Below are 26840 nucleotides of genomic sequence, written 5' to 3'. Positions count from 1 at the left end.
TGTTGCAAGAGTATGTTTGAAATATTTCAGCTGTTTCAGTCTTATGTTGCAATAATAAGTGTTTTCATGTTGCAAGTTGCAAGTGTTTTATCTAGATGTTACATATATTTCACACACATGTTGTAAGTGTATGTTCCAAATGTTTCATCTGCTTCAGACTTTTGTTGCATTTAATTCAAGTGTTTCGTGTTTCAGAGGTATGTTCAGAGAATCATGTGGGGCACGGACCGGGCTCTGGAGGAAGGGGCGCGGCGAGCCAGGGGCCGGCGGATAGGGCGAGCGGCCTGCCTGGGACCTGCGGACGGGTCATGCTCATCCTTGTCCCGGCTTCCGGGTCCTGCCCGCGTGGAGAGAGTGGAGGGAGCTAGGGGGAAGGAGCGGCATGTGCAGGGTGGGGCGAGACGGACGGGGGCGGGGTACGTGTGCTTGGTGGGACGAGGCAGACGGGGAAGGACTGCAGCAATACGGTGAGAGTGCGGCACGTTGTGCTGGGCTGTTTAGTACCGTCTAGTGGAATCCTATTCCATCGGACGTCCGGGCGCCACCAATTCCCGTAACAAAAAGATCAGTCACCTGTAATACTAGAGAAATGTAGTACAAACTCTTGTCCCCGTAGGAGAAATGTATCATCCACCGGCTTCGCTCCTGGCAGCGAAGGCGAATTGAAGCGACAGAACTACGTTAGCAAGTGTGCAATCAGCGTCCGGACGACGTGATCGGATCGGCATGCTGATGCTGGTACGATTAGGTACACGGAAAATCGTCGTCGGTGTTTTTACGAGGGAAAAAAAACCAGACAGAAATAAATGAATTGTGATGGATGTCCATGGGCATTAATACAAGGGGCCAAACATGCAGTGGGAGTACAGAGGAGGAGTGAACAGTGCGATCTAATCAGACGGTGGCAAAGCTAGCTACCATAGCGTCATCGCGTCCGCGTCAAATCTCCAATCATGGAAGGACGCCATTATATGTACATTGGCCGTCTCACTAACAGTAACAGTGACCCCTGCTGCTTGCTGCCGCTGCTCTTGCTCCTAGTTGAGAAAGGCATACGTTTTCTTGTACCACCTCTGTTTCAAAAAAAAGTTTGATTATAGATTAGCCGGTCAAACTATTTATCACTCTAAATAGATATATATTTTAACAGGTAAAGACTTCTTTACGGGCGCTTAATGCCACGCACGGCCGCTCGCCTGCACACTCTCTCTCTCTCTCTCTCTCTCTCTCTCTCTCTCTCCCGACGAGCTCCTCCCTAACGCTCGGCGAGCTGCTCCAGGGCGACCTCCTCCCTGACGGCGACCTACCCCCGTGCCCGTGCCCAAGCCCCATCTCCTCCACGTCCTCCCCACACGGATCCTCCCTCTCTCCTCTCCGGCGGCGGCGGCGGGTTCTAGCACCGGTGAGGTAGGCCTCCTCCTCCTTCTGGATCCGCTCTTCAGGGTTCCGGCGAGCTCTAGAGTTTGGGAAGATGAGGGAGAGATCTCTCCCTCATCTTCCCAAACTCTGACGGCCTTACAAGGAAAGGGGGTTGGGGAGGAAGGCCGGCCAGGATGTGGGGAGGCCGGCGGGCGGTTTAGGGGCCCTGGCGGTGGTGGAGGCGGTCGGGGCAGGGGCGCCATGGCCCTGGCGGAGACCCCCCCTAGGGGGGGGGGGAGGAAAGAAGATGGCGCCGCGGGTGAGCTAGGGTTTCAGCAGTGAGACCGCGGTGTCGAGAAAGAAGATGAACATGAGAGAGAGAGCGCACGTGCAGAGCGGTGGGCTGTGGCACTGGCCTAACGCTCGGCCGACCCTGCAATAGCCGTGCCCATTTTAAAAATAGTATCACCATTTATAACTCTAAATAGATATATTCTTAAAAGATATATGCTGTATAATAAATCTCACAATGCTTATTTAATATAGTGAACACTGTATTAATATCTTTTTTATATATGTTTATTACACCTTTGCCGTTGTGGAAATAGTAGTACAACGAACTCAGTGGGTAGTACTCCAGTGAGCATGTGGGTGACAGGGCCGTGTCCCATGCTAAATATACATCATTCACGTACAGTGGATGATTAATACTAGGAGTCGTAACTAACACTGCGGCACTAGAAAAAGGTTGGAAAAAGGAAACCGGTGGTCATGCATCGAGAATATGAGAGAGCAGTAGCAAAAGTTGCCGAAGGTGATACTGATACGATCGTTGCGCTTGTTTTTGCACAAGGTGACACGTACGTGACAGTCTGCGCTCCACCGACAGTGAGGAGTGTCGCGGGGTTCCCCTCCATTCCACGCTGGCCGCCGCCCGCCCTGGTCCCTGGGCCCCTCCATCTCCATGGCTCTTCAATTCTTCCATTCCATCGGCCGGGCCGGGGCCGGCGTTGACCGCCGCCGAAAAAGACGCTGGAAGGAACCTACCTACCGGCCGGCCGGCGGCCGTGTGTCTGTTCATGTTCGCGTGTTCCCGGCGCGGCAAGCCTCGCATGCAGGCGCAACCCTGGCAGGCCCCAACAGTTAGAGGGACCTCGCTCGTGCCGTGCCAAAACAAAACACCCAGCAGCAGCTTGTTGCTAACCACGTTTGCTTCTTCAGACTCGTTCGTTCGTTCCAAATTAATAAACCATGCATATATAGCTAGCTGGTCCCGCGGATTTCGGTCGATCCAGTTGGGTTGGGTACGGCAGTCGACATGATCGAATTTCGGCCGAATTCGTCTTTTGACGTAGTAGTATGCATAAACAGGCTGATCGAGATTTATTAATTTTGAGGAATGTGGCCAAGGCATGTTCCACGTTCGTAGTATTAAGCTCGTCGTCCCTGACAGGTGGACGTCGACGCGCCCGGCCAGCCGACGAGAAGGAATCGGGAATCCGTCCCCCAGCGAAAGCTCCAAGCCATCCACCATGGCATGATGGACTATTGCTATTGCTACTAGCTACCTACCTCTCTCCTGCATGCCTTCTTGCAGTTGCAGCAGCTAGCTACTCCTATATTTTTTTCTCGCTATAAAGCCGGGATACATGTGTATCCACTTCAATCTATATATGTTGGAGTGGATTGCAATGGAATTTAGTTTAATTCCACTCCAAACCACTTCAATCCACGTGGATTGAGATGGATACATGTGTTTAAATAAAGCCTAAGTATGGAGGGAGCCTGTTTGGATTGATGTCGAGCATTGGGATGTATTGTGGGCTTATGAAAATGGACGGAAAACCCTCTATTGTTTTTCCCTCTGTTTCTGTATTTCTTCTCTAAATAAAAAAAGGGACCGTAGGAGAATAAAAAAATAAGATGAAGTAGGATGCTTGTTTTTCGCTCCGTTTCTGTATTTTCCCCTAAATACATAAGGAGACCGTACATACAAAAAAATAAAAATGAGATGAAATTGGAGGGCCCGTCTGTTTTTGTCCAATGACCGGAGATAGAAGGCCCGAAAAAGGAAAGGTGGGTGGATTGCCGTGTACGAGGAGAGAGGAATGGAGCGGAGCAGCAGGGGGCATGCAGGTCCGTAGTTACCCTCACCTCACCAGCTGGCCGGGTGGGTGGCACGCCGGCACACAGGCGTGGCGACGGCGTCCCCTCACCAAATCCTCCCGGGCCGGCCGGACCTGTTGATGACAAATTCACCGGTGTACGACACATATCATCGCCGTACGTACTACGTGGCTACACCTCAACTCACCACCTAGGTATGTAGTAGAATCTACAAGATTTTGCTCTTTGTGCCAGCGTGCTGGCACCTGCTGGGCCTCATCATTGCATACATATAAGTATATAGTTCCATTATTGCGCACGTTCGTGTGTTCACCTCTACGGAGTACATTCTACCGGTGTTTTATAGTAGTAGTATGTTTCAGCGTCCAGACGTTAACATTTGTCAGGCGGCCGTCGATCGATTTTCAACGTACGTCCGGTGACGACTGTGATCTACGTGTGCCACACAATGCAAGCTGGTGGCCCTCGTCCAGAGTTCCAGATAGACGACCCATAGCTAATGGATAATGATTCACCACGGGCCGTCTGTCCCGTGACTTTTGTCTGGACACGGCTCCACTTTCTCATCGGCATATCCCCCGAAGCCTCAAGCAGCATGGTCGCTCATCCGTCCGCCCCTCCCCCCCCCCCCCTCACATGCTTATCCGCCCGGCGCCTGAAGCAACGTGGCCCCTCATCCGTCTGCCCCCTTCCCCCATCGCGCACTCGTTGGGCTGCCGCGCCGTGCCCTCCCCCCCATCGCCGACCGCGCCGCGCGCGCGCCTATCCCAGTCACCTGCGCCGCGCGTTCCCTCGGAGTTCGTCCGTCCCCATTGCCGTCGGGCGCGCCGCTGACCCCGCCATGGCCGCTGGGGCGCACGTGCCATGGCGCCTCAGGTCTTCCCCGGCAGAGCCAAGGGCACCCACGGAGTGCGTCCGGTGCTGGTGGTGCTCGGACGCCACGGCTCACCGCCGACTCCCACCCAGAAGGCCGAAATCGACCGGCCCGACCTTCCCTCCTCTATATTGCACATGTATATTTTAAATATTTCAGATGTTTCAAATGTATGTTGCAATTGTTTCATCTTGATGTTGCAAAGGTAGATCGGAGGGATGTTGCACATGTTTGCATATGTTGCAAGTGTTTCAGAGGTATGTTGCAAACGTTTGTCAAAATGTTTCATCTGTTTCCAGACGTATGTTGCAATCGTTTTTTATCTGGATGTTGCATATGTTTCACACATATGTTGCAACAGTATGTTCCAAATGTTTCATCTGTTTCAGTCATATATTGCAGCAGGTGGCTTCATGTTACAAGTTGGAAGTGTTTTATTTGGATGTTTCATGTGCTTCATACACATGTTGCAGGTGCATGTTCCAAATGTTTCATCTGTTTTCATTCTTATATTGCATTCATGTTGCAAGTGTTTTACGTTGTTTGGCCGGGGGCGAATCGGTGTTCGTGCGGACAGGGCGCGCGACGCCCAGGGGGCAGGGCGGCGGACGGAGGCGCTGGGGCCGATGGGTCGGGGGGCGCTCGTCCCGGCTCCCGAGTGTCGCCCGCGCTGAGAGTTGAAGAGAGGATGGGGTCAGGGGAAGGACTGGCAGGCACAGAGACAGAGGTGAAGTGCACTCGTGGGCACGGGACGAATGTGGACGGGGCGGACCGGACGCGCGGGCGCAAGCCACGCACCTAGCTAATTAGCTAGAGCTGCGACGGGCTCTTTTATCTTGACGCCGTCACCTATAGTATAGTAACTAGTAGCTGGCTAGTCCATACACGTGAGTGAGGAGAATAAAATTAAGCGAATATATATAGATAAAAAAAGCAGCTAGGTAGCGCCGTAATTTCTCATCTGCTAATGGTCCGAATAAAATTGGTAATGATCCGAATAAAATTTTGAGCGATATGGTCATCTCTATCCTCCACGGAAACGAGGGAAGCTTCTGCTCCGAATTATATTGATTTGACCGGCTCGGCTATGCAGACAAGTGTCGGCTCGTTCGTTCGTTCGGGCCATCATTCCGATCGATCCACCTCCTGACGTCGACCCGTAGTAAACCTGGAACAGGTTTGGTAGCTCCGATCCCTCCATCTTCTTCTTCCATCGGCAGGCTGTACCCATGCATGATACTCCTAGTGCCATGCAGTCGCTATGGAGTATAGACATGCAAGCAATCACATGAGCACACACGCACAGAGTTCGCTTCAGTTCAGTACAGCTACACACTGCTTCGAGAAGCACCATATTGCAGCCTTCTTGCTTATACAGGCATATATTAGACTGCAGTAGTACTTTAACTAGCTAGCTAGGTAACTTGTTTAGTTGGCCAATTTTTTTGAGAAATGGTACTGTAGCATTTTCGTTGTTATTTAACAATTAGTGTCTAATTATAGTCTAATTAGGCTTAAAAGATTCGTCTCGTGAATTTCGTCTAAACTGTGTAATTAGTTTTATTTTTTATTTATATTTAATGCTTCATGCATGCGTCCAAAGATTCGATGTGACGGAGAATCTTGAAAAATTTTGCAAAATTTTGGGAACTAAACACCACCTACAGTCACAGTTTGGAACATGTATTTGGATATACTCAATCCATCCCAAATTGTAAGACGTTTGACTTTTTTGACACCAAGTTTGACCACTCGTCTTATTCAAAAATTTGTGTAAAATATCACTTCTTTTGTCGTGGTTTGGTTTATTAATAAAAATTCTTCAAGAATGACTTAAATTTGACTATATTTGCATAAATTTTTTTGAATAAGACGAGCGGTCAAACTTAGGGTCAAAAAAGTCAAACGTTTTACAATTTGGGATGGAAGGAGTAGCTAGCTAGCTAGCTCATATGGCCACCTTCGTCGTTCATGCATGCCATCTGCAACTAGCCAACTACCCTATTGATATAGCATGTAGCAGTACTCCTAATATATATAATAACTGATATATAATACTCTAATAATAGGCGAGATGGATTATGAGGGTGTTTAGTTGGGTGAATTTTGGATTTTGGACTACCGTAGTATTTTTGTTTTTATTTGGCAATTAGTGTTCAATCATGGTCTAATTAGGCTCAAAACGTTCGTCTCGCGATTTCCAACCAAACTGTGCAATTAGTTTTTATTTTCACTTACATTTAATGCTCTATGCACGTATCGCAAGATTCGATGTAATAGGTACTATAGCAATTTTTTAAAATTTGGTCCGGCAACTGACTATGTATGCATGCATGCAGGATCAAGGTTATCAGTGTCCATCCTACCTAGCCATGTGCTGCATGTGATCTGTCTCGTTCCCATTTGTTAGCTCGTTTGGTCAATCAGTCAATCATCAGTGGTTACGTCTGTATGTACATCGATCATGCATGTGGACTTGTGGAGGGACGACGACTGTGCTTCTTCTGCATTGTAGTAGTCTTCCACACGTCCTATATAATAATCCATCTTATCGCAAGATTGCTTTCATTTCAAAGTCCTACTGGTGAAAAGTGGTAAGGTTTATTTTTTTGGGGGGTGTCAAGTGAAAAGTAAAGGTTAGTGAGCCAGTGGTTCATTATTATCTAAAAAAGTGAGCCAGTGTTTGCATGAACTTTTATATAAATATGCACATTTGGTCATCAGTTGCATGCAACGCTGACCAAGGAAACAACATGGAATTGTTTAGCCAGTGCAGCACGAGTTTCAGGCACCGGATCGGAACCGCGTGGATGTTCAGAACGTTTTAACGGCCGGTCAGAGAGGGATGCAGTACTGTCAGGCAGGCATAGCCAAAAGGCCCCCAAGCAATGCAATCGAGCAAGTTGATTGTGGATCCCGAGACAGCTACTTGTATGTATACAAATACAAGCATCCATGGTGGTACTGATTTGTGCCCATTATCGATCTCTCTCTGATCCACACTGTAGTTGGTTTTGACTTTGGGGATAGATGCCCCCGTTCCGGACCAATCATCCGGGTTCTGACTTTCGGACGCTCCATGTGTTCTGCAAGCTGGTACTCACTCGCAAACCATTGCTGGGCTTTCTCCTTTCTTTTTTCAGGGCAGAAGAGAAGCAGCGCCGGCCAGCTAGTTAAGTGTGAAATGGAGAGAGAGAGACAGAGGATGACCACTTCTCGTTCATCAGCCTGTTCGTTTGGCTGTGGCTTATCGTAAATGATCGTAAATTTCCATTCGGAACAATATTTTTCTCTTACACAAACCAACCAGCAGTACTTCTTCACGAACCAGCAACGATATGAACCAGCCAACCGAACAGGCTGCATATATGTAGATGGCAATTTTTTTCCCATTGGAAACGAAACCGGAAAGCAAAACAAAATTAAAAGCTTTTGACTGCCATCATTGGTTCTATATGCATGGTCGGTGTCTGTATGTCTATAGCTTCAGACATCATTGGCACAGGGCCGGAGGCATCGCCGCCGTCTTATTTAACAAAAATATATAAACTTATCAAAAGAAGTGAGAAAGGAAATCTTCACTGTTACTTGTGTAACAAACATATGAATGGACAAATTCATCGTTTGTTCCTTCTTCGAGTGTCAATTTGTTAATTCCATTTTGCGTAAGTATCATTGGTTCAGATGCTCCTGGAAACATGCATGGAACAGACCACTGGCTCATCAACACATTGAGTCGTCAAACAGACAAGAAAAGCTTTAATCACATCACCGTTGATGACATACGTTGATGATTTCTTTACTTGTATTTTTACATTACCGTTAATTACTTACATTCACAGATCGGCATGACCCCAAAGCTGATTCACTTTCCAACTAAACAGTCGCCAGGATGGTTAACTCAAGTGAGGAGTGACAACGACTCAACAAGGTGGGCTCGAGCTCGATGGCGATCCGCCGAGACACAAGCGGTTTATGTGAGGAATTGCTCTAACCAGGAAAGACATATGGGCATGACCAGGAGAACATGAGACAAATGTGCTCAGCCTTGATTGGGGATATTATATTAATTAATATTAAGTTACTTTAAGATGTCTGAAAACTTTTTCGGAAGCTTCAGAGGAGCAAAACTCTATAATTTATGGCAAAAAAGTTTATGGCGTACCAGCAGGCGGACGACGCCGCGGCGGCGGACGGCGGCGGCATGGAGTTCGGCCACTCGTATTACTACGACGACGGGATGGTGGGCGGGAATGACTGGCAGAGCGGCGGCGGCGGCAGCGCGTGGCATAGCAGCGTGGACAGCGAGGACGACGGGGCTGGCGCCGCCGGGTGCGCCGGCGACATAACGCTCTGGAGCTACTACTGAGCTGGCTGCACCGGCTACTGCTACTCTATACTCCGTAGTCTCTCGAGCACTGAGCAGAGAGGAGACACGCTGGACTGATAGGGAGGATGGAGTTCGAATTTAAATTCAAAGTTTGTACACGAGGGAACGGCAGAAGGGCATGCAAGAATGTGTTTGCCGTTCTTCTTCCATTTTTGGGGCAGACTAATAATGTAATAAAAGACCAGCAACTCTGCCAGTTAATACAGTACTATTTTTTGAAACAAAAAAGAGAAGAGGACCTTTTTTTCTTCTTCTCCTTATTTTTATTTTTCCTTTCAGAAATACTATACAACACGTATGTGTTTTAGAAAAAAAAAACATATGGATTTTTTTTATCTCTCTCTCTTTCTCACCGGTGACAGCCGGCGCCGGCACCGGCGACCGGCGAGCTCGCCCCGGCGCCCGCGCCCGCGCCCCGCGCCGGCCATGGCAGTGGCGGTGGCGGCCGCACCCACGTCCGGCGCGCCTCCCCGCGCCCGCGCCGGCCATGGCAGTGGCGGCGGCGGATCTGTGATTTGTCCTTCCATAGAAAAAAAATTGTGATTTGTGGAGCCTGGAGGCTGGAGTTAGAAGAAGGGTGGAGGCTGTTGGATCTTAATCCTATGGTGCAAAAAAATTCATATGTTGAAACTGCATAAAACATAATAGTTGTGTAGTAGACGTACTCTTTTCTTTTACATTTTTTTGAAATAGGATTAACACTGCAAAGTGCTAATCTTCATGCGAGTAAATAACAAGATTAACGAGCTAGGCAAGAATTGCAGGATACTCTGTTTCTGCATGTATGAAGTTAGCCTGCTGGTGGGTGCTCGCATTGCAGAGCTAAGTTTTTGCAGTTAGGACTGAAAGGAGTCTGCTGGATCCATTGCTATCTGATGAGGATGCATTCATCATGCCTTAAATATTAAGATTTTGTGTCACCGGAACAGATCTCCATTACACGTTAAGGGGTGTTTGGAACATGCTTCGGTCCACGTTTTTAGTTCTGCTTCACGTTTGCTAGCTAAACGGTTTCAACTCCACGCACTCCCTTCGAGGAAAAAGGGTAGAGTTGTTAGAGCACCTAAAAAGGTGCTTTACACACTCTAGTTTTTTTTTTGTAGAGCTACTCTACGGTAAAGGTTAGAGCAGAGTTTGTGGAGCAGCCTAAATCCTTGACAACCAAAATACTAACCCTGACAAAAAAAAGATTCTGTGTCATGTCACTTCCGGTATCTACCTTTTCGTTTCTATTGGCTCTATTATCTTCTCTTGGGCATAAATTTTTTATCTCTTTCCTGAGATTTATGATATTGCAGGACTCGTTGGTCTTGGCCTTAAAGATGTTGAGGTTCTAAGGGCACGTACAACAGGACTTTTTTGAGCCGTCTGCGTTTGAGAAAATTTGCAAAAAACATCCCTCACAGGATGGGATGGGCTCGTCGTCTTGTGAGACGTCGGCTTCGGCCTGTGCTCTGAGGAATCAACTACGTACCAACGTGTGTTTTTAGAAAAATGAATATATTAATATCATAGTCTCTGCATCGACTAATGCATATGGCTGTATGGACCAACGTGTGTAGGTGTGGGTGTGGATGAAAGGTGGGAGAGACGCAGTGCACACATTTACTAAAACTTATAAAATCCATATAAAATCAAATTCGAATACAAAATTATGATTCAAATTTTGTTAGGTTCTTTTCGACCGGAACTATAACCTACAAGTGATACAACACATGTTACACCTTGGAGGTCCTCTGTATATTTTATTTTGTGTAATCATTCATATATATATATATATTTTTAAAACTATTTTGCTCAATAAAAATTCAAAAATTATGGTAACCTACTTGTATCAGTACGACACTATGCAAAAATATATTCATGATTGATTATGTTGCCGAAATTACTTGTCTAAAAATAGTGTAATTATATCATCTTAATTATGCTTGATCTGATTTGTATCAACTAGCAACACAATGGTATACAAGGATCATACTCATATTTAATAGTGGCTACCTGTAAGCATTAAACAACCTGTAGATGGTTAAATGTATAACCCATTGTACGAGCTGTCTATTTGATTGTCTGAATGTGAGTTTCAAAACCTTAGAGACATCATACTGTCTATGGGTTGTACTCGATACTTTAGGAGCCTGTGCTGACCTCCGTCCATCAATGCGGTTAGAAAAAAACATATTATAAAAAAACCTTGCCTACCTTATTATGTGTTGCAATGCGGTTATACCAATGTAAAATCACTGTCACTTTTTAAACGTATGACAAATATTTGTTCACTAAAAAGCAACTAATAATCTGCCATACTTTTTTTACTGGACTTCAACTTTTCTAAGGCTATTCACTCTTGTTTTGCTGAAACAAATGTATCATTTGATTTTTTTCTGGACAAAGTATATCAGGGTGGACATTTCTGGCTGTGCACTTCAAATGACCAAATTGATAAATATTGTGAAAATTGAGTGTAGGGGATTTCATTAGTTCAGACCCTAATCCTGACAGTATGGTCGAGGTCTTTCTGGTGCAGTTCTGCTGTAATTTTGGTATATGAAAGGTTGTAGTGTCACCGGTGAAACCAGGATTGATAAAGATTCGGCAAATTATAATGACACAAAATTGATTATAATAGAATATTGGTCCTACGCAAATACTCAAAGTAGTATGATTATAATAGAATATTGGCGGTACGCAAATTTGATACAGGATTATGTTATTCTGTCTTTTCTAGAATAGTGGTCGTACGCAAAATGAAAGTTATACGCAAAATGTAAGTTATTCTGTCTTTTCTAGAATAGTAGTCGTACGCAAAATTAATACAAGATTCTTCACATCACATCTTCTGTGACCATGAAAGCTATTCTACATAACACTCTACTGCTACTCGTCATCTGATGACAAGAGGATGATATGCGATGGTCCTCCCCAACACGCTCCTGGTCCACCCCGTCATCCTATGACAAGAAAATGATATGGTGAGCCTGCTCCATCTCCGCCATGAACCTCATCGTCCTCCTCCGCAGCATGGCCCTCATCGTCCTCCTCTGCATCAAGGTCTAGAATATATATTTGCACATATAGAAATATGCTCTAACGGAGCTATGTATACAGCCACATCATGTGAACAGAGGTTCTGAAAATGCTTGACAGTAGTACTAGGGTTGTAGTTAACCAAAATTTATGTTCATTAACATCTTGGAAAGTTTATTAAACGCACTCAACTCTCTAATTACATCGCAAGCCTGAAACACAGGTTAACAAGGTCGAAAAAAACAGGAAGCAATGCCCCATAGAAGTGTCCAATCTGACAGTAATCTTCAGAAAATCACAACACCCAATCCTAATGTTTCTCAAAATTTTAGGAGCACAGATATCAAAGTTCCTACAACTTTGGTATTAACAAGTTTTACAAAAAAAAGATCAGTTACAACACAAAAACATTTATGCAGGTAAAAATTGTACCTAAGTTCTTTACGCATTTCATCATCAGGACAACACATGCCTAGATCATTTAATAGAACTCTAGGCCAGCTAAACAACTTAGGTAACACATGATTAATTCATTGCTACACTAGCAGATTTGAGTTATGGCTGATAGATGGTTGATTACACGGAGAGTGAGTTCTTAAATGGTTAAGAAGAAATGATGTACTCAGGTTAAACTTATTACCAGACAATGTACTTATCATTCAAACAAGGTAGTATTTACATCACGCCTAAAAGGAACTCATGCACAGATAGAAGAAGAGGAATAAAGAAAACAACATTGTAATATTCAGTAAGAGAGAAATCAACCCCACACTCTTGAAGAAATATGATCCTATTTACTTTAAAACTCATACTTTCAAGAACCTTCTTATGATTTGCACCAAGGACAACATCCTATAGTTAAACCAAATCTGATATGTTCAAGAACCTCCTTAGATTGGCATTAGGGATGATGGGTGAAGGATCTTTATCATTTCGTCTACAAAATACAAATGCAAAGTTACTCTTATACAAAAAATTATCATTTTGTCCATGAAATACAAATGGAAAGTCACAATGTTGGTCCTACACCGAACATAATGAGGTGGGAGTGGAGAGTGAGAGGTAGAGAGAGAAAGTGAGTGATGGGCCAAGGGTCCTCTCCGCCTTCCCCCTCCCCCTCTTTAAATGCGAGGTGGGCTGGAAGTTTTTCATTCTGTCATCTAGTGGAGCTTATATTTATAAAAGAGTCTCTAGAGGCTACAAATAGTCCCTAAGTATTTTCAAACAAGCCCTCAAGCTTTGTAATTGGGCCTAAACACTCTAATGGAGTCCCTATTATATGATACACCCTAATAGTAGCCTCTCAACTATTCGATTTTAATCGAAAGTACAAGACCCAATAGCTGAATACAACTAAGTGTGGCCTAATCACAACTCAGACTCAGCTGTGGGGACCACCTTTCACAACCCACGTGTATGCGCCTCACTTAAGATTTCATCCCAAAGACCCTACGGGGAAAAAGGGTATGACGAAAAGAGCACACACATGGCTTTTGTCTATACAGAGATCATCTAGAGATGCATGTCTGGTAAACTTCACTTGAACCTCCAAGACTTAGCCTTTGGTGGCTTGCTCTTTTGCCTGGGCTTGTGCCCTCGATAGATTCTCTTCATATTTGAGCCTTCATGAAAGCAATGATGTAGCCGACAGTTTTCAAACTTTCGTTCATAGATGTTTGGCAAGGTTTGCGTCTTTGAGTAGATTGCTTGTCTAATGCAATGTTGAGGATGTCGATGTTGATGTCGATCCCCCTGTTGTTAATTGACAGCAAAGGAGAAGTCAAAGATGTTGATGTAGATGGCGATCACCCTGCTCCTAATTGATGGCGAAGCTAATGTTGAACGTGCCGATGTTGATGAAGATCCCTCCGCTCCAAACTGACAGCTAAGGCGAAGGCAAAGACATCGATGTTGATGATGGTCCCATCACTCTTAATTGATGGTGAAGGTGAAGTTGAAGACACTGATGTTAATGGTGAGCCCCCTCCCATTCCAAATTGGCGATGAAGGCGACATCGGTGACGCCAAAGCTGATGGCAAAGCCTCTCAACATAAATGTTGGTGTTTAATGACCAACAACCTATCACGAGGTTACCCATATAGAGTTTGGGGAGCTTTCGCGTATGCAAAACTTAGCTGTAAACACGAAGACAACGATTTATACTGGTTCAGGCCACTAGAATAGCATAATACCATAGTCTAGTTAGGCGTGGCGCCTTTGCGTTGGGGTGTTGTGTATGATTGATTGGATACAAGGCGTGCGTGCCTGCCTATCTTTATATAGTCCAGAGGGTAGGGCGTATTATTCTAGTCCTAGCCGGATACAATTAAGGAGCTGTAGTTCTATTACAGAGACTAACTTTCCTAAAATCTGACTAGGTCGGTCCTTGATTACTTGGAGATCACGCTACCTTTGTTCCATGTCTTCAAGCAGACCTTGGGCCGGCCTAGACCCATGGCGGGTAGTCGGCCCAATGGAAACCCTTATGTTGGCATAGGTGCTGTCGATGATACCGGAGCTGATGGCGAAGCTCCTTAGGCCTTTTGATGACACGTTGTGGTGTGTGGCTAGGGTTAGTTTTGCCACTTGGGCCTTTTGATGATGCAATTGATGCGGGAGTTTATGCTTCTGCGTGATTGCTCTTCTAGCATCCAGGTGCACTTTTGACTCTTGACCTCTCTCGAGACTCCTGATCTCCTGTGGGAGTGGCTGTAATAAGGGGGAAACGCCCCTCTTTCTGGTGGACTAGAATCAAAACCTGATGTCCAGTACCCGTCCTGCTCCTATGCGCACAGGAATAGGTATTGGCCCCTAAAACCACACCATCCTCTCATCCTCTGCGTTCATCAGCTCAGGTGAAGGCCGATAATTAGGTTTTTGGTGAGCGTCTACATGCGATTGCTCAATCCGATCCACTACTTCTTGGCGATCCGATCAACTACTTCTCGGCAACCTTCTGATCCTCTACTTCCTAGCATCTTCGTTGATGTGATTGGCACTACAACCTTTTGCATGACACCCAGCAGGACGACTACACCAACAAAGGCTATGTCGATTAATGGAAATGTCGACTAACTTGTTTGCAATTGGATCAAACGTGCACATGCTTGATGTCACAAATCTTTTGGTAATCTTTTTCTGGATTAAGTTATGCCTGAATTTGTCTAAAATTCTAGCAAGTATCATTGGTTCAGATGCTCCTAGAAACATGGTTCATCAACACTGGAGTTAAATAGAGAAGAAAAACTTTAATTGCATTACTGTTGATGATTCTTTAACTTGTATCTTTACATTATCATCAATTACATTCACATATAGATATGAACCAAAAGTTGATTCACTTTCCAACTAAACCTTTGTCAGGTTGGTTAACTCAAGTGAGGAGTGACAATAAGAAAGTGAGCTCTAGCGGTCGAGCTTGATGACGATTAGCTAAGACACAAGGGTTATGCAAGGAATTGCTCTAACAATGAATGATAGATGGGCATGGCCAGGAGAACATCAGAGAAATGTGCTCAACCTTGATGAGATACCATTAACATCGGAAACCTGATTGGGGATGGCACTAAGGCCAGTCGCAGTGGGAGTTTCATCTGAGTTTCATTTCATTAATATTGTGACACGTCAACAAATTTGATGACTTGGTAGGTTAATTGTGAAGAGAGAGATAGAGAGAGTTTCATGGAGTTTTATCAGCATGAAAATCGCCGTCACAGCTACCAACACAAAAAGCTGATGTGGCACTCTTTGGTAACTATGCTATGAAACTTGCCACTGAGATTGGCCTAAGATAAATATGGTAGACATGTTTATATTATATAATCTATGGCAAGTATATAATTTATAGCAACAAAAGTTTGCGCATCAATTAGGAACCATTTCTAAATACAAATCAAACAAACCACCTTTTGTACTATAAACTCCTTATATGTTAGGCTAATTAAAATAACAAAGTTAGAATTTTGAAATAGCTAGGGAGTAGTGTTAGAGGATTATGAGTCTAACTTGTATCTATGTCTCTAATTATTATAGATTCTAGAAGTTATACTTTTTTTTGTTATAAAGAACTTTATATTTCGGATTCCTTCTATGCCCAGCACTCAGTTTTCTGCCGTAGAATCAACAAAGTGAGAAAAAACCATATGATTGGAAGCCAACCAAGCAGGCCATTGTTTGAATCACAGAACTATATGGGCCACATTCTTGAAGATGGGCCGGCTCTCTATGCCACTAACACACATCCTGTAGTCATCTAGCCCGGTAAACAGGATTCAGACGACCACACCACACCCTGGATGGTTCACGTTGTTGGACTCGGCCTAGTCTACGACCCGATCTTGGCTCCGACCATGGCGGCGTCCGCTGCACCGCACCCCGTCGTCGCCATGCCGCTGCATGCTCCTCGATCGCCGCCCCGATCATCTTGCGCTGCTCCTCAGTCCTCACCACCGTGCCTTTATAACTGACGATGGCACGCGCGTCGTCCTTGCAGCCGCAGCAGGCAGCGTCACCGTCACATAAACCACGCGTCGCGGTAGCTAGCAGCCAGCAGCCCCAGAGCGCCGCGAGCCGTCGTCCGTCATGGCGGACGTGCTGGTGGACTCCCAGCGCCGCGTCCTCATCAGCGGATACGGGTACGGCCTCCCCCCGCAGCCTGCAGAGAGCCTGCTGCTCGGCCGCCTCGACCAGATCGACCTCCGGGTACGTACGTCGTCGTGGTAGTTGCTGATGGGTGATGGCCGGCCGGTCATCCGGCCGCGCGCATGGACGTTTGTATTGTATACATCGTCCATGCACGCCGATGACGCGAGCACATTAATTGATGCCTCCATCCGTGTGGTGTTTTCGTGCAGCTGCGGCAGCTGGAGGAGCAGCAGCAGCGCCGCCCGTCGCACGCCGAGCACGGCGCGCCCACCCCGGCCCGCCGCGCGCCGGAGGCGCAGCACCAGCACACCAAGTCTATGCCGGCGGCGCTGCAGCACGTGCAGGTGCGGGGCGACCTCATGGACCGCCTCAACCTGCTGGAGTCCCGCATCAGGCAGGTCAGCTGCGAGCTGGGCTTGGACGGCGGCGGCGGCGGCGTCGCCGGCAAGGCCGTCCATCACCAGTTCGGGCTGGGGCTGGGGCTGGGATCCTCCTCGTCCGTGCCGCCAGTCGAGGATCCCACCACGTGGTCCGACTCCGTGCCGGTGGCGGTGGTGGACCCAGCTTTCGGCGGCGGCAAGGTGCAGAGCAAGCCCGCGGCGGCGGCCGGCGGGAGCTGGAGCGCCGTGGAGATCCTGCAGCGGGGCGCGCGCCAGCTCCACCGCAGCACCAGCAGCATTAGCAGCATCAGCAAGCCCAACCCACCCATCAAGGTGAGCTCCGCTCCGACGATCCACCGCCGACGACGACAGAAAAAACTCTCTGATAGATTTCGCACATTGATCAGGGATTGCAGAGGCGGGCAAAAAGTTGAAAAATCTGATCTTGTTGTTTCGTTTGATTTGAAAAAGGTGAACAAACTGAAAGAAACGAAATCCGCGTGCGAGAAGGAGAAGAGGAAGGCGGAGCGCAGCAAGTCTCTGACGAAGGCGGAGCGAAACAAGTCCCTGACGAGCAGGCTGTGGCTCATGGTTGGATGTAAGCATTAGTTGGATGCTGAAAAAGTGAAAAATTGCCAATAACAAGCATGGGATGAACTGATCTTGGTCGATCGTCCTTAGAACTTAGAAGCCATATATATATATATATATATATATATATATATATATATATATATATATATATATATATATATATATATATATATATATATATATATATTTGTAATTTGTGTTCCTACTCTGCTTTGATCTACTTCCGTCCATCATCATTAGTTGTACACAGGTCTGTATGGGTTTCACAGTATTATTAGTACCACTTCGATAGAATTCCCGCTTCAGTTTGCTTCGTGATGATAACAATGTCAGATACTCATATATTTTCACTTAAGATCTGATGCTAACTGAGCGTACTCTATCTTGAGATAGAGCAGATCACTTTGTTGCATTATTGCAATCCTCTGGTACTGTTGATGGCATCCAATCCATCTAGGAGCATGTATGTATAGCATAGGCTTTCTCTATGTCACACACTCCCCAAGTCCCCATTGTCAGCAGTCAGCACACATACTGTATACATCATCATGAATTCTGAACCTATCACATACAGAGCAGAGAGCACAATGTGATCCACCGAAAATGCTTCTGAAGAAACAAGTGCCGACCAGATGTGATGCATGCCAAACTGAAAAGCCTCGACGACAGCAGAGGACAGGCAGAGTTACTAGTTAGGTGAGATCGAGAATGATCTATCTACGCGCACTAGAGTTGCTCAAAAAAAAAAATCTACGCGCACTAGCAGTCTCAGCTTCTGAATGGAATGGCCATGCATGCAAAGAGTTTCTGAATACTTCTTCAGACCCTGTGTTTCTTTCTGTCAAGACGCAACTCTGAACGAAGCTGATCCCTGTCGACTGTCGTCACCTGCTGCATAGTTTATAGTAGTTGAGGGCAGCCGGCAGGCGGCAGCCGATCCTCGTCGTGATCGTGACGTGGACAGGCCAGGTGACGAGAGGAGCAGAGACTGCATCAGCACACGAATCAGATCTACCTGCCCCTGCTCCAACGAGTAACACTAGCAGCCAACACTGCACGTTTGTATGCCTGGGATCACACTTGCACATTATATGATACATGTTCTAAGGTATGTGCTTCCATTTTAGTTCACTAAAAGTCAGAAACTATTGAACTGGAAGAATGCCATAACTTGTCATTTCTTCAGTTTTGATCTGTATCAAATACTTTGTGGATTATCCTGATGCACATTTGGGTCCATGGATGGGTCATCCTGTTGCATGTGTGTCAGCATGAGCACTGGGAGGTGATTCAGATGCTTCTGTTCTTCGGATGGACATCTGTCGGGATAGAAGACTTGATGCAATAATGCTATTCGTGTAGAAAAAGGAGCTGCAGAGGTAAAAAGGCTCCTAGATTATAAGAGAGATATTTACATAAGGCACTCTAATGTTTCACACCTTTACCCATTCATCACCATCAAATGTACTCTAGTCAACAAACATGCTCAGTTAAGCACATGTTTCTTAGCAATACAAATCTGTAGAGCACATGATTATCTTGTGAAATTTGATCTCTGAGGCCACTTGCCTTATAATTCTGCAACTTATTTATTACACCAAATTAACTTTATGTTATTTATTACACCAAATTAACTTTATAAGTTATTTATTAAACCAAATTTGATCTCTGGGGACACCATTAACCTTGATATATGTCCTGAATCCTGGTGATAATGCTTTGTGGAGATACTCCTTTTTTGGGGATAACAAGAGCAGTGGTTCGTGTAGAATAATTTCAGAGCGATTGTTATTTGGTTCTATACATTGCGAGTTCATTTTGGTCAAGCAAACACCAAAGTATATTGAGGCCAATCCTTAATTAGCTCCAATGGCAAGCGTTGTTGGGTGTGATACTGCTTACCTGTGTTTGAGGTTTGCTTGACCCTGGTGCTTACACAATCATTTCGACTCCTTAATCACCTTGAACTATATATTTTTATAATCACCTCGAACCATGTACATATACTATCAATTTATATGTATTTTAAACCCACAATATTTTTTATTAATCACCTGCTGTTCAATTCCTTTAGGACCCACCCTCTTCATATACAGTTTTGTTAGATTCACTAATCCAGTATCATCTGCAAAAGGTAAACATGGTAAGATCACTTAACCTGTTATTAATGGTTCACCAGGATATATGTTAGAACAGGAAAGTAGCTAGACCCAAGCATCCAGTCAGTCGGCATCACTGAGCTCCTCAGATCCACCAATCTGTTCATGTTCTGCAATCAGTTAATAATGGCACCGACAAAATGTTTCTGAGGTAGTGCAGATGTAATGGTTATTGATGTTTGCTGTTGACAATGAACTTGACACACTTACTTATCTAACCAGCTCGAATCTTCCTTAGTGTTCTCACAGGATGTAGGGCAACAATCATCATTCAAGGAAGAGACATCTGTTAGAAACTTAGAATACCAAGACATTTGATAGATATGCTAGCAGGTATTCGAATGCCACTTCCCAGAGTTGAAGTGCTTCAAAACGGCTAGCCTCGAAAGACTGGAAAGTTAGCAGTTGTCACTAGCTACATCAGAAATGAAAACAAGGGGCAGAGTCGATGGATATACATAGGAAATGAAAAGACGGAAATTGTAGTATTTTGTTCCCAGAGTAGAAAGCTGTTGATCCAGCTGATCCAACCACAAATGTTATTACTTGCTCCACACCGGTGTAGATATTGGAATTTCTTTTCTGAAAATGAGACAGCACCAAATTACAGGAGCTAGTACGACACTGAGAGGTTGTTATAATCAGGAAAGAAGGTTAACAAAAGAAACAACACCATACAAAAAAAAAGAAAAAACACAATCACCCATAACAACTGTGGCCGCCGCGCTGGTTAGAGACATCAACAATAGCACGGCCGGTTGGAGACATCAACAATAGCTCGTTTAAATAACATCTGAATCGAGTTCTAGGAAAATATAGCAACTCTTTAAGGCATTGTTTGGATGCGCATGTATTCATCTCAATCTACATTGGTTGAAGTGGATTGGAGTGGAATTGAACTAAATTCCATTCCATTCCACTGCAACACATGTGGATTGAGGTGGACACACATGCATCCAAACAAGGCCTAAGGATTTGAGAAGAACATCAGTAGCAAGGTACTCATATGACAATGACACCAGGGTGGCTGGTTGGAGACATCAACAATAGCTTGTTTAAATAACATCTGAATCGAGTTCTAGGAAAATATAGCAACTCTCAAGTCTTAAGATGCGAGAATAACATCAGTAGCAAGGTACTCATATGACACCAGGGTGAATGAGCATGCTGCTAGGTCACACACAAAAGATACCACTTTTACAACTTAAATACTACTAGTACAAGCTAACAGAGCTGAATACCTCTGAAACAAGTGAAGGTTCATCACTTATACTAAGATTATTATTATGCTATAGGCAGCCTTAACTCGTTACCACACCAACCACACATGACAATAGTGCTACACCAACTTGTGGTCATTAGCTAGTTTTCGTCATCGGTGACCTCCAGCTGGTACTCAACATACCCCCTGATGATGGACTGGCGTCGCAAGTACTCATGGAACTCACAATCAACCTCATATTGGGCGATATCACTAGCAAACATGCATTGGATGAAGGGATTGTGGGTAGTGTAGGTGAAAGGCTTGAAAGGGGGTGATCCTTCAAAATAATATCAATGGACATCTTGTCCAACCTCCTAGTCACCATCTTAGTCTTCCCATTTCCGCTGGCCGATTCGCTGACCTTCATCTTCGCCTCCGCCTTCGATCCGCTGCCCTCCATCGATCCACTGCCCTCCGTCTCCGCCGCCTCCTTTGATCCGCTGCCCTCCATCTGTTAGTTAATAATTTCGATTTCATTAAGAAAAACAAACTAAATAAATGGAAAATAAAAATTAATAGAATTCCTTTTATTCTTCTTCAAATCCAAAAAAAAATCTTTTTTATACATAGGTCATCGATTTGCAATTGGAAAAAGGGCTGCATGCCCTTCTAGTAAATAGTTCAAACTATTTTATAGATGAGTGTTCTATATCAGATAAATTCTACACTAGCTATTTCCGCTAAAAGCATTTCGAGACTAATATTAATGTAGTTGTATTTCGAGACTAATATTAATATAGTTGTAGAAAGAGTACCCAAAGGAAAGCTATTGTGAAAATAAAAAATGCCTCACTCGATCTCTTAGCCTTCTTCTTTGATCCACTGCCCTCCTTATCCTCGCTCCTCGCCTTCTTCTTCTTCAATCTGCTGCTAGATCTCTTGCCCTCCTCCCTCGATTGCTTCGACTTCTTCACCGATCTGGCGTTCACCACCATCGCCTCATCCTCCGTCGCAATCTTCTTCCTCTCCTTCCCGCCCTGCGGCAGAAGGACAGCCATCAACTCGTTGCCCTCCTCCCTCGAGCTCTTCTTCTTCTCCTTCGATCCGGCCGCCTTGTCCTCCTCATCGGGCCCGGGCTTCTCTGACAGTGAACGGGAGCAAGTCGGGCACATCTCTAACAGCGAACGGGAGCAAGCCGGGCACCTCTTGGTCTCCATCATAATCATCATCCTCCTCCGCAGAACCTGCCACTGCTTCTTCGTCGCCTCAACCGACTCCTTCTCCTGGAAGGCCCGTGTAGCAGGATCGCCTGCATCAAGTCCCGCATCTTCTCGGCTTCCGTCACCACCTCCTCGTCAGGATCGGGAATGGTTGTACGCTCCTTCCTCATCACAAAACCGGAGTACGTGGAACACATGACCAACTCCGAGGCGAACCCCCGCATCATCTCACCCCCGTTCTCCATCGTCCTCCTAACCTCCTGCCAGCGGTCAGCTCTTCTTCTAGACGTGGATGGCGAGGCTACGGCTGCGGCTGCCTTAGATAGACCGATCGATATATGTGTATGATTCCCCCGTAAACCCTAGGTGCCAATTGCCAAATAGGCCAACAAACCCAACTCGGTAGTAGGGCCCTGTTTGGTTTATGACCCACTAGTCCTGCCAAAATTTGTGCATGCCAATTGCCAAAGTTACTTTGCCTTGTTGTTGTTGGTGCATGTCAGCATGTGCCAAGATATACTGTGTATGAAGCTAGTTGCCTGCATGGAAGGCGTGAAGGCGGCAGCGCTTCTAGGCACGAACAATGTTTACCTGGAATCCGACGAGCAGTAGGCGATCTTTAGTGGGTGGCTTGGTGCATGAATTGAAGGAGATCATAGCGGAAAATTTTGTGAATTTCCAAGCTAGGTATGTGCCGTGTGAATGTAATCAGTAGCTCATGAGCTAGCCTCTATAGGAAGTATGAGTGATAAGTTGAGTGTTCGTTACGCTGAAATTTGGCTGCTGCTGCTTATGCTGATTTGTTGTGAGAGAAAAATATTGTTCCTTCGCTGAAAAGTACTGTTGAAGTAGTGCTGAAAAACAGGACCTGTAGCAATGGCCAGAGTGCCAGATTATATTATGCACTTAGTGTCAAGCGATTTAGCTGACCTGGTTAAGTAATGTAATTTAAAATTCCTTTCAAAATTAAAAAAATAAAAGTTGTGTTTTGCCAAAATTTGGTTATGCCAATGTATGTTTTGTGGCTTTAGTAGGTCAAGAAAATTGACTTGCCTTGAAAAAGTGACTAGGGTTTGATTGGAAGCTACTGCCTCCGTCTCAGAAAGAATGTAGTTTTTATTTTGCCAAGGGTCAAATAATTTTAATTTTGACCAAAATTATATAAAAAATACTAACGTTTATGACGGCAATAAGTATCGTTAGATTCATTTTGAAATATATTTTCATGATAAACCTTTTGGAAGCATAATTATTTTATATAAACTTGATCAAACTTAAGAAAGTTTGACTTAATCCAAAACCTATAATTGAATTCTTTTATGGATGAATGGACTAATAAGTAACAAAGTTTGGCCAGCCCCGATCAGGTTGTTTTGGTTGATAAACGGATAATGCATGGTTAGTTGCTCCTAGTACTGGGTAGCTACCGTAGTCTTTCTTTCTGTTTTGTAGCTTGCTTCTCCTGAAACGCTATCTGGATGATGTATTTCCGTTACTTCTTTAATGGAAATGGGGGATCTCCCTCTGTTCGGAAAAAAAAAACAAAGTTTGGCCAGCCTAGATATGGTCCATTCTCCGTTGCTTTGCACTGGCCAGATGGTGGGCGCCAAATGTGCCTTGTTTTGGCGAGTGGAGGCACCGTACTTTTTCAGCGAATGAACAATGTTTTTCTCTCACAATAAATCAGTGAACAGTACTTTTAGTCATAGCTTTTCAGCGAAGCGAACAGGGATGGCATATATTTCCTGACTAGCAACCCTTAAACCATACTCCCTCTGTCCCCAGATGGTAAGCATATTTTGATAAGCAAAAGGTCATACATAATAGATTTGACCACTGATTTCTCTAATAAAATGTTATTATTTGCTAAAGAATCAATATCATCATGCTTCATGCGGAGGTACTTGAATACAAATCTATTGACGTGAGTTTTATATCATAAACTTAACTTGTATGTAGTTTGAATAATTGTAAATTTGACCTTTTCCTGTATGAAATACAATTAACCATTTCAAAATTTAGGGAGTATCTCACAAATCACATTTCCAATTTAGATATATATAGACGAATACAAAATACTAGGGTTACGTAAGCCTGATACTAATTAATACCCTTACAACAAAATAAATTCCTTGATTGATTCTATAAATCGGTCGGATGTTCAGGGGCTACATCTAGCAGGTGCACTGGGAGGGTCGGATGAACCAAGAAAGGTACTTCACTAGAGAAGGGAAGCTCACGCTCCCGAGGGGACACATTAAATTAAAACGATTAAAATCTTGTACAACAAACAATGCTTGAGATCGTGACATTACCCAGGACCATGAATGAACTACATATATTCTTTCAAGAAAAAAAAATCGATTATGACCTATAAAGATGAGTTATGTGAATATGCAGTACAGCAGTAGCATGCTAGTTGCTACTTGCTAGCAGGTAGCAGCTACGATGTCCACTTGTCCAGCATATATAGCATTTGGTTGGGCCCATGCGATGCGGCTCCAAGAACAGGCAGCATGCACCTGCCAGGTTGGGAAAAAAATCCAGTGGATACAGTATTTACCGAGAGCCGGTGCATACTGCTGCAGGATGGAGGACACGTGTGCAGTCTGCAGATCCTACGTTCACTTGTGAAGCGCCGTGCGACTCCGACGTCGATGGACCACGAGCCGAGCGGGGCGGAGCGGAGGACTCTCCATGTATGCACAGGTGTCAGCCAGGGAGTGGCGGTATGCACCAGGTTGCAGTGGATACCGGATGCACTGCCCTGCCACTCCCTCTGAAAGGATTCTTCATTTGATCACTTCCATGAGAGCCTCCATATAACAAGCTAGAACGACACTGGAAAAGAGTGTCGTGCGGTGAATTCTAAGCTAGCGACCTTTCGTCAGTTGACATGATAGCTAGCTGCTTTTGAAGAAGAGGTTCAGATGACTCAGGAACTGGTTCTGGTATGTGTGGTCATCATGCATGTATGATGCTGCTCCGATGTGACGCATAAGGAACAAAGTGACCCTGGGATTCTTTGATTTTAGAGCAACGTGATTCCTGAGAAGGAACAAAGTGACCCTGGGATTCTTTGCTCTTCACCCACCTGTGACTGTGAGCGAGAGAGAGATGAGAAGCATCAATAAGGCTCTGGGACAGCGAAAGCCAAATCCTCCGGCGTGTGGTGAGATGCAGTGAGGTGTCGTCACAACGGCGAAGTACAGCGAGAGGCCACATGTACGTACGTATGGTATCCGCTTGTCGATCGTATCCGCAGCGCGAGGCAAGCACGGCGACAGAGAAGCAGAATGCCGGCGCTTGAGAGCACGTCCCTGTCACTTGCCATGCCGTTCCCGGCCGTAGTGCACACTGCACAGCAGCACGTACCTTGCTTGTCAGACAGAGAAGCAGATTGCGTGGATTTGTGTTATTGTTGGGCATATATTACGATGCCAATATTTTAGAGACGGGCATGATGCATGCTTGCACTGCACGGCCTAAACTGCTCCTGAACCATTCATTGTTTTCATTCCTTGGGGGGAGCAACTAACAAGTACATGTGTACATGTACAAGTTGATAAGCACCCTGCAAAGTTTTTGTCACTATCTCAAAATTAATTGATTGCTCCATCACTTTCTTTTGGTGTTCCTACCTAAAGCAAAATTGCGGTTTTCAAAAGTAGGTTGATGGTGGTTAGTGGAGGGTTCATGAATAGTGTTCTGAAGAGCCCGAAAATGAAAGATGTGTGCTTTCTCTGTATTTTCTTCAATATGTTGTTTCTAGCCCCTTTCACTCAAATTGTTTGATCACATAAAGCTTACCTTCGGTATACCTTTAGTGGTATCAATGACCTTAACCAATCATTTATAGTCGATGAACTATTTATTACTTTTAATATACATGCGCCTGTCTGACATATGCCTGTATACTTCATTTGCTAACCTGAACTGATGGATTATTGATTCTCTCCTGACCAGTGATGCTCCTCTCTAACTCCTCTCTAACCTGCACCGTCAATGGACCGAGCGGCGGTGGCGGTTGGGAGTCTGGGGCGTGCAAGACACTCACGCCCTCGGGGAGGCGAGACAGAGAAGGACGCGGCGACGTCCTAATTGTACTCTCTCCTTGTTATGTATAAGTGTTCTCGAATTATATATATGGTCATATACAATTGCGTGAAACTTGAACTATAGAAAAAAAAAATCGTTATTTGGTTGTTTTCATATGCATCTCTGAAAATGAAGTCGTAGCGTTAGCACGAGTACTATACTAGTAAGATTAACGAGGCAGAATTGCATGATCCTTTGTTTCTGCATGTATTAAATTAGCCTGCTTGTGGTGGTCGCATTGCAGAGCTAAGTTTTTGCAGTTAGGACTGAAAGGACTCTGCTTGATCCATTGCTTGAAAGAATTGCATGAAAGGACTCTGTTTTCATTTGCATCCCTGAAAATGAAGTCGTAGCGTTGGTACGGGTAAGATTAACGAGGCAAGAATTGCATGATCCTCTGTTTCTGCACGTATTAAATTAGCCTGCTTGTGGTGGTCGCATTGCAAGCTAAGTTTTTTGCGCTGCGGATTCTGTGCCACGTCACTTCCGGTATCTACCTCTTCGTTTCTACTAGAAAAACTGGCATGCCTGTCCATGGTACAGCACATATGCTGTAGTCCAGTGGATGAACTTGTTTCGTTTCGTTGCGCTACTGTATACTAAGCATTAACTACATGCTAATTCATTAGTGAATAAGCCCAAAAGGCCTAGATACAGAGCTGAGTCTATAGCTTTTTAATAAAATCGCAATAAGATACATATGGACTGGTTGAAAATAAAAACGAGCACACAAATAAATAATATAGATTGGTATCAAAATCTTTGC

General features: G+C 44.9%; 1 protein-coding gene and 1 pseudogene across 1 annotated transcript; one reads left to right on the top strand and one right to left on the bottom strand.

Annotated features, from left to right (window-relative positions):
- The first annotated feature begins 16056 nt into the window (after positions 1-16056).
- LOC136522700 (uncharacterized) lies at positions 16057-17487 on the top strand. Its single transcript, XM_066516512.1, has 3 exons — positions 16057-16476; positions 16629-17132; positions 17271-17487. Exons 1-3 carry the CDS (start codon positions 16357-16359, stop codon positions 17406-17408), a joined length of 762 nt encoding a protein of 253 aa, XP_066372609.1. The 5' UTR covers positions 16057-16356; the 3' UTR covers positions 17409-17487.
- A 2016-nt stretch (positions 17488-19503) lies between these two features.
- LOC136523303 (uncharacterized) lies at positions 19504-22221 on the bottom strand (annotated as a pseudogene).
- Positions 22222-26840: the final 4619 nt, after the last annotated feature.

This window comes from Miscanthus floridulus, chromosome 18, assembly GCF_019320115.1.
Source record: "Miscanthus floridulus cultivar M001 chromosome 18, ASM1932011v1, whole genome shotgun sequence".
NCBI lineage: Eukaryota > Viridiplantae > Streptophyta > Magnoliopsida > Poales > Poaceae > Miscanthus > Miscanthus floridulus.
This window is presented reverse-complemented; position numbering and strand designations above follow the sequence as displayed.

What these genes read in the sequence shown, in the direction of transcription:
- LOC136522700 (XM_066516512.1), top strand. Translation starts at nt 16,357, where the DNA reads ATGGCGGACGTGCTGGTGGACTCCCAGCGCCGCGTCCTCATCAGCGGA. An exon ending in TCGACCAGATCGACCTCCGG is followed by an intron (nt 16,477 to 16,628) that starts GTACGTACGTCG and finishes GTTTTCGTGCAG; the next exon opens with CTGCGGCAGCTGGAGGAGCA. An exon ending in AGCCCAACCCACCCATCAAG is followed by an intron (nt 17,133 to 17,270) that starts GTGAGCTCCGCT and finishes GATTTGAAAAAG; the next exon opens with GTGAACAAACTGAAAGAAAC.